Source organism: Anoplophora glabripennis, unplaced genomic scaffold (genome assembly GCF_000390285.2).
Source record: "Anoplophora glabripennis isolate ALB-LARVAE unplaced genomic scaffold, Agla_2.0 scaffold95, whole genome shotgun sequence".
Taxonomy (NCBI): Eukaryota; Metazoa; Arthropoda; class Insecta; order Coleoptera; family Cerambycidae; genus Anoplophora; species Anoplophora glabripennis.
This window is the reverse complement of record NW_019416252.1, coordinates 902,376-910,890: the sequence shown is the minus strand read 5'-3', so window position 1 is coordinate 910,890 and position 8,515 is coordinate 902,376. Positions and strand designations below refer to the sequence as shown.

At 34.7% G+C, this 8,515-nt stretch overlaps 1 protein-coding gene across 1 annotated transcript; it reads left to right on the top strand.

The window, feature by feature from the left end:
- Positions 1-375: 375 nt before the first annotated feature.
- LOC108905842 (lipase member H-like) lies at positions 376-3,865 on the top strand. The gene is made up of 6 exons (XM_018708875.1): positions 376-452; positions 1,137-1,442; positions 1,639-1,824; positions 1,951-2,187; positions 2,933-3,101; positions 3,283-3,865. Exons 1-6 carry the CDS (start codon positions 413-415, stop codon positions 3,440-3,442), a joined length of 1,098 nt encoding a protein of 365 aa, XP_018564391.1. The 5' UTR covers positions 376-412; the 3' UTR covers positions 3,443-3,865.
- The last annotated feature ends 4,650 nt before the right edge of the window (positions 3,866-8,515 follow it).

Here is an 8,515-nt window from a genome sequence, read left to right as displayed (position 1 = left end):
AAAATTTCTCTATGCTAATGCGACAGTTTTAGTATGCAAGTCGCTTATGTGAGTAACAGTTTTTCAAGTGTGGGTCTTCAAGCAAATAGAGCTTAGTTACGATTTTCGATTTATACTGATAAATTCAAAGCTTTCTTGTGCTTATTTCAAATAGTGTCGACCCACATTTTTTAGAGATAATTTTTAGTTCAATTTTTTTTTAAATAATACGGTTGTCGATTCTGCTTTAAAAACGTTTTAAAGTCAAGTGAAGAAGAGCCACTCTGTACGTATATAACTAGCGGGACTTTTAACAGCAGATATATTATGAAGTACTTAAAAGAAACGCAAAAGTGAGAATTTTAAGAATTTGTTTGTATCAACTGGGTGCGCGAAGTAGGTAGCTTACGTTTTGTGTTGCTGATTTTTTACAATGTGGTGGCTTTTATTTGGAATACTAGCTACAAATATAGGTAAGTTCATTTCTACAAATTAAAATTGCTTTGTTTCTGTGTTTTGAAAAGGGCAGTCAATTCAATCAATCAATTCTTCATTTCTTTCAAATAATCTTCAATAAAATGACCAAATACATATTTCACGAGGTTCCAAATTTATGCGTTTTAGATCGCATTTTTTTTACAAATTATAGAGAGTTCTATTGTATATTATGGATTGTAGAGAAAACTAGATTGGATGAAAGTTATCAGAAATAAGTAAATGATTATCAGTACTATGTACTATGTACTATGTTGTATTTTTTCGATGGAACATTGTACGAGACGTATTACAACATGTCAAAGTTGAAGGACTATTTGTAAACATCCGTCGTCGAAGTCTTCGTTTGTGAGATACAAAAAAGTTCTGAACAAATGAAGATATGAAACGAAATTTTGTGGTCACAATACATTTTTGCATCGAATACTGTTTATTCACGTATTACTAAAAATTTATTTTATTCAATATATTATTTCTTCTGCCAATATACATGAAAAGATGTTAGTTAAAAAATTAACAAATATACTTTTCATTTTCAATAGTTTCTACGATTTAAGAATTGAAGGTTATCAGATTTTACAACTACTTTCTAATTTCCCTTTGTTTCTTCTACTGATAATAATTTATATTGTTCTTTTAATGGAGTTGTCTCCCTCTTTCAGCAACATGTTTCTCTCAAGTCACCCTGCCAAACCAACCCATAAAAGATGCTCTGTTCCTCCACAACTTCGTAAGCAGTAACCTGACCCTTCGCGACTGCAAATATCGACCCTACGACGAAAAGGACATGTGTCCAGATCCCGACATCCGCTATTTTTTATATAGCAAAGGAAAAAAACAGGAAGTGGACTATACTCAGAGCGATTGGTTGAGGCAGAGCATTTGGGATCCTAATAAAGAGGACATTTTCTTGATTCATGGCTATGCTGGAGGGGATGATATGCTGCCCATGGTGGTCTTAAGGGATGGTAAGAAATATAGGTCACTTGAACCTAACAGGGCCATTTTTAAAGTTTATTGCGATATAATTTTTAGGTTTATTAATTGTCTGAATACTGTGTAAATTTCTCTTATAGTTATGGCCCTATTAGGGACATAGCTTTATATATTTATTATTGAAATTGTGCACTAGTATCTTATCACTATATTTTTTTTTTTTTTCAGCATATAACACTAACGGTAGTTATAACGTGTGGGTAGTAGATTGGGGAAGCTTAGCCCCGCCTCCTTGTTACCGGGCAGCTGTCAACAACATGAGGGCAGTGGCCAAGTGCACTGGGGACCTGCTAACTTCATTGAGGCTTGCTGGTTTGAGAACAGAAAGGTTGACTTGTGTGGGTCACTCATTAGGTAAAGAAAACTTGTTAGAAGTAATCTATTATTATAAATATATTTGCAATAGACCCTTTTACCCCCTTCCAACGCCACACATGTCCTCCAAATAGTAACTGCCACTGGAATCTCTTGTATTTTTAGGTGCACATGCCTGCGGTTTAATCTCCCGTTTCGTGACCTTCCGGCTACATAGAATCGTCGGTCTAGATCCAGCCAGGCCGCTGGTGACGGCCCCCAATCGTCTGACCAGTGGAAATGCGGGTGCTGTACATGTCCTGCACACAAATGCCGGTCACTACGGTGAAGCAGGAAGAGGAGGACACGTAGACTTCTGTATAAACGGCGGCAGGATACAACCGTACTGCGAGGAAATGGATAGTAAGTGTACAGGGTGTCCCAAATTGCATTGGCCAAACTTTACCTGATACTAGAACTCCTCAAAAGTAGTTATCAGGATAGAGTCTTGATTGAGTGTGGGGTGTGGGCAAGATGTAACCTACAAAGTATAGGGCACTTTTAAATGTCATTGCTATTTAGTGTCTCCTGTCACAAAGCTTTACTGTACCTGCTGGTAAGAGTCACATCAATGTGTTCTACTATGAAAACACGACTTTAAATGAAGTTTTTAACTAATAACGTTGATTTACATCCTCAATATTTAGTAAACAGCGAAGATCATTTGTCGAAAGTATCATGAGACACAGGTTAGTTTGGAACTTATTAGTTCACATTGCCTGTTGATTCAAAATAGTGTTTTGTCCCAGTAGGCTTTGAGTAGGTAAACCAGTGGCGTAGCAAGGGCTCTCCGGGCCCGTGCGCAAAGAATATAAAAGTTATTGCCCCTTTTAATACTACTATCTTGCTAGTTCTCTAGCTCTCTCTAGTTGAATTAAAAATAAAAGTGGAACGAATATTTCAAATAAACAAGTCTTCAATTTTATTACTTTGTTGTTGCTAAACCCCAAATGAAAAAATAAACAAATTGTCATTAATTGTATTGATAAAAATATAATTCCTGGATTTTAGTTACGTAATAGGTAATACTATTGTTACTATATGACAATGATTTCAGAAAGTAAAGAATTACCTATTCTTTACTTTAAGTAAATTATCCTTCTTTTAGTTGACACTCAGCTCTGCAGTCACGTATGGGCAGTCTGCTATATGGCAGAGAGCCTTTTTCCAGGACAATCCAAAAGCGCAGAACCTTGCACCAGAAGATGTCCTACAGGACCTAGACCAGGCAATCGAGTGGGATTACCGATAGTAATGGGCCAAAGTACGCCACTGACGTAAGAATTTCCTTTTTTTGCCAATAATAATTACTATGAATTGTGAGATTTTAAGGTTATTTTTAAATAATTGTAAATTATTTTGTTACTCTGCGATGCTTTTAAAATCTTAACAACAAAAGAGTTGACATATTGAGTATACACTGTGGACCACCCTGTATATATGTATTATTCGTTTTAGGGCTTCCGGATCTTACTGTATTCATGATAACTATCCTCCTTTCTGTCCCGTTCATCAGGGAGCAATCGGGGACAAAAGGTGTTGCTTGTTAACACCAGAAATAGCACAATCAGTAAATATAGAACCTATGGAATCCACTACACCAAATGTGTTTAGCTAAGAACTGGAAGGCCATATGTGTAATTTCATTGACAATCTGGGACAGTTCAGTTTAGAAATTAATAATTTCTTAAGTGCTTTAAAAGAGAAAATCAATTTTATTACCGGTTATTTCAGATGTCAACTTGAACCGATCAAAACTGTGCCTTTTCTATGTATTAATTCTTATAATAATACGAGATTGACACAGATTTAATTTCTATTTAGTGGTACGTGAACATTGGCGCTTCGTAAGCCATTTTTAACTGCTTAAATTTTGGACTTGAACTTGAAGACTGTTATGTTGCACGTAGTGTTAAGTGTTTGTATTCATAGCTGACTTTGTCGAAAATTAAACAATAGCGGCTTTCCTCGGCTTACATCAATTGTTTAAAAAACACTATCTAAAATCTTTAACGGTGAATCCGAACTATTATTATTTAGGTTGTAGGTGTAATTTATTCAGTTTTTAATAAATGTATATCAATATTGCATATTTATTATTTATTTTAATTATAAATGCTTAAATTAAAAATAAATATAAATACTACTATTTTATATGACAAAAAAGGATATATTTTACTTTAAAATATACAGGGTGTATCAAACATGTGTTCAAAACTTGAGGAGGATATAGAAGAGATTGTATTAGACAATATTTGCATATAAACCCCTAGTTGGAAATGAGCCGTTTAGAGTCATTGAGCAATTTTTATTCAAAAACGTAATGTTATCTCGTTGACACCAAAAGACTTCGATATTTAGGTAATTTTTATTAAGAATAACGCAAAAAATGATTTGAAACAAAATAAACACGTTTATCTCTTCGATAAGTGTTTATTGGTAAAAATTGATTTTTATCCACATCTGTGTGATAAAAGCTCTATTGCACGCATAGCCAAGCAATAAATGGATCAATTTACGTTCGAAGAGTAGGTATGCAGGCAAGCATATTATTTATGGCAAAGCAAGATAGGTCAACCAATAGAGATTTTTTGGCACACTTAAATATTACAGCAAATTTCATGTATTTCCTTTTGAAAAATACTGAGTAAATGAAAACCCAAGTGATTTCCCCGGCAAAGTCGTGAACAATTGTAGCGGTACGCTACAATTATTTTTAGTACCTGCCCCAATAAATATAGTTTGCTTTCTGCGAATTTACGAGCCATATAAATTATACTTTGAATTATTCGAGATTATCCCAAATAAATGTATTTTGCAAATGAGATTAGAATAAGTAGGCGGTAAACATAAATTAGTAGTTGTTTATTAGGGTACATAAGCACAAACCGAGTAGGTAATGACCCGGATAAGTGTTAATTAGGATAGAGTAATAAAAGTAGGTACCTGGGGACAAGGATAAAAACCGAAAACTTTTGGAAGAACGAGCCAGAAGTCTTGACGAGCCAGAAGTCTTGAAGCCTAGTTCCTGCTCGGTTGTGTCTCGTGTTATCAGCGAAATTAGTAGAATAAAGTTTTCCATGCTACTTAGAGTTTTTCTCCTCACTTGAAGACTATATTTCACTATACATTTTTTTTAAACAAAAAAAACTGCAAAAAAATTGAATTTTTTTTTTGTTTTTTTTATAATATTTCGAAAAATAATGATGGAATCGTCTTACTCTCAATAAGAATTTTGTAGAGAATAAAGAAACCTATAAAATGGTTTTTGTGCGACCCGATCGATTCATTTTTTACAGAGAAAATCCGGAAAAACCTTTAAAATAGACCTTTTTCCAAAATTCATAACTCCGTCAAATTTGAAGCTGGAAAAACAAACTTGCGGAAAATGATAGATAATAATATGTAGTTTAATCGTGCGCAAGATGGTTTCTGTCCGATGCATAGTTTTTGCACAATTGCATTATAAACAAATTAGGGTCTTTTGCACAGCCTGGCGATTTATTAAGAATGGTGCGATTTCAATTCTGGAAACGGCATCTGAAAGTAGACGACATAATCTCCAATTTATGTATCTCAGATTTTCGTCTGGGTGATGGGAAATATGCTAAAAATGTCCGCATGAAACCATCGAAAGTACGCTCGAGTCAGAGTCGGGTAGTGGTAGTTGGGGAAGCAGTGAGCGGACTTTTTTTTCGCTCTATCGGTTGGCCTAATTGTAAAATGCAACGCTTGAGAAGCTGAGCGCTTTCCGAATCGCGGACATCCTTGCCGAACAACATTTTCCATCCATCGTCGATTACGAGAAAAAGGCAACTTTAAACCAGACGTAGGAAGTTGACATCCACGAACTGCATGGACAGTGGTGATTGAGGAAGAGGTTTTGTATCGAACTAAAGAACAACTTACCACAAGCCGTGTTCAATACGGCTTGTGGTAAGTTGTTCTTATAAATTTATTATTTTTGTGTTGTTCTTAATAAAAATTACAAGTATTTAAATATCGAAACCTTTTGGGGCCACGTAATAACATTACCTACGTTTTTGGACAAAAATTGCTGCAGGGCCAAAACGGCTCATTTCCCGGCCCAGGGATTTATATACAAAAATTTTCATCCACAATGTCCTCTATAACCCCCTCAAGTTTGGCAACACCTTTTTGTAACACCCTGTATTTATTTTAATAACTTATGGCAAGTACACTTATTTATTGATAAGCGGAAATCAGACATTTTAAGGAATGACGACTAAAACAACATGCAGGATATTAGGAAATGGATCATATATAGCTCCCCTTAAGAAATAAGTATAAATAAATCGGTTTAGATCAAGTTACCTTGGCACTACACATTGATTTCCTTAAAATGTTACGGACGGAAATGTTTTGAAATATTTTTTTTAATATCTTATCTTTTACCTAAAATATAAAGGTGACTAAGAATACTAGAAACAGTCGTTTGTTTTTTGCCATATTTTATTTGTTGGTGCCAGAACGAATGTGCCAACTCAGACTGTAAAATATTTCAGTCAACAATAATTATTGAAAAGTTATGGGTTTTCAAGTAGGTTTAGCGTCGCCATAAAGTCGACGAGAGACTAGTGCCTTTTGTCACCGGGAGTCATAAATGCTTCGGAGAAGAACAGATGAAATTTAGCAATGTTGTTGAACAAGTTAACTAAGACCGTTGGGGCCATGGTGAAGGGGAAAATCGATATTTCTAATAATGTGCGAAATATATTTGAAAAGATGTAGGAATTCCAAGATATTTAAATAAGTTGTTAGAATGTTATGAGGAAAATAGTAATATATCAAACAGCTGGTTTTTAGACGGATTTTCCAAGCTATAAGAATAGATTAAATGAGATTGACTAATCCGTCCCGTGTTGCTATACGTCACAAGGTATAGGGAAGGAAGGTGTAGGGTTACTTGTAAGTTCAGTTTAGTCTCAAAATTATCCATATAATTGTAAATTCAGTCAATTAGGTATTAACATGGTATAGTTAAGCCATTTCAACCCTCGATATTCAGGGAGCCCACCAATAAGATAAGAACAGAAACTTCTGGACCCAAGTAATGGGCGTGTCGAAGCGAGATGTCGAATTCAGGAAAGATCTCCAAAATAAAGGCAGTTCCTCCTTGGGTCCCACACTGAACAGTCTACTTAGTTTTAGAATCTCGGGTTAATTTAATAATAAACATAAAAAACACACCACAGAAATGAGACAACCCCCAAATCCAAAGCCAAAGGCTTGTGCGGAAGGGGGCTACACTTGAAAAAACGCGGACAAATGAATGAAAATAATGAACAAAGTCTTTCCAAATTTCGCTACCAATCTAGCATTCCCTGAATCTCGGAATGCTGTCGCCTGTAAATGAATCAATAATGTTTGTTCGAGTCTGTTGTGTTATCGTTATTTTGTTTGTTTGTTTGTTTGTTTGTTTTTATTGTTATTAAACCCTCCCTGGAAAGTTTTGGTTTTTCTTTTTGGTTCTTCCAACTTCAGTGTCACCCTATGCAGCCACCCACTGGAGTACATTCTACGTAAGCAATGGAGGGTAAGTGCCTGAAATTCATTCTCGGAACGTACACATTTCTAAGTTCCCACGTATTAATTAAAGTGTAGATGATAAAAAATTATAAACTCCCTTTCGAGAAGTAAATAGTAAACTCTTTTGAAATCCAGTATCGTTACGATACTAGTCATAACGGTAGATAGATAAATAAAGGAATAACTCTTCAGGTTACACTTTCCTAACTACCGTATGTTCCGAATCTGTTTCCCTGCGACTACTTGTTTATAGACAAAAAGAATGCTCCAGGGAAAGAGATTTGGCTCCAATGAAGAAGTGATTGCCGAAATTGAGACCTATTTTGAGATCAAAGAGAAATCGTTCTGCAAAAAAAGGCACTGAAATGTTAGAGAAGCGTTGGAATCAATGTATCACTCTTGAAGGAGACTATATAGATGAATAAAATCAAATTTTCCTTAAAAATTATTACTTTATTAGTCATCCTACGAACTTATTGAGTGACGGATTATTATAAAATATTGGAGGTATATTCATTTGATAAACTTATTTACGGTTTGAATCAGATTACCTTTGTTCGAAGTACTGATTGTGAGATACAATACTTGTAAACTATTATAACTTATAAACCCTGTGAAATTATAAATCAAAAAGCGTTAACTCAAGTAAATTTCATCGAAGTAGGTACCTTACTTAATGTCTGACAAATTATCTATTTCTTTTGTAAGCTGGTAACATTTTATGGAAGCGTAAATGTACCAACATATCTTGATTTTAATCGGTGTCTTTTAATTTAAATAAATTACAACTGAAGTACGATCCATTCGCTTCCGGATACCTGTATAGTATAAGGCGACCTATATATGCTGCTTACAGAGACAGTTAGAACAATAAAAAAGCGTAAATATTTTTAGATAAATTATACCAGATAAACTTTACTAAGGCATACGAAAACAGTAGAGTGTTGTTTTGTTGCATGAAAAGGATTCCATACAGTTAGCATTCTAGATTTTTGTTCAACAGATTAGTTTTTTGCCAGGTGCATTGCATATGATCTGACAATAACTGCATTCGATTTGGAAATGGTTTCCTTTTACTATAAGATTCCTTGTCTTCTCTTTTTATCAGACTAACATCCACATCTCGACAATAACATTGAAA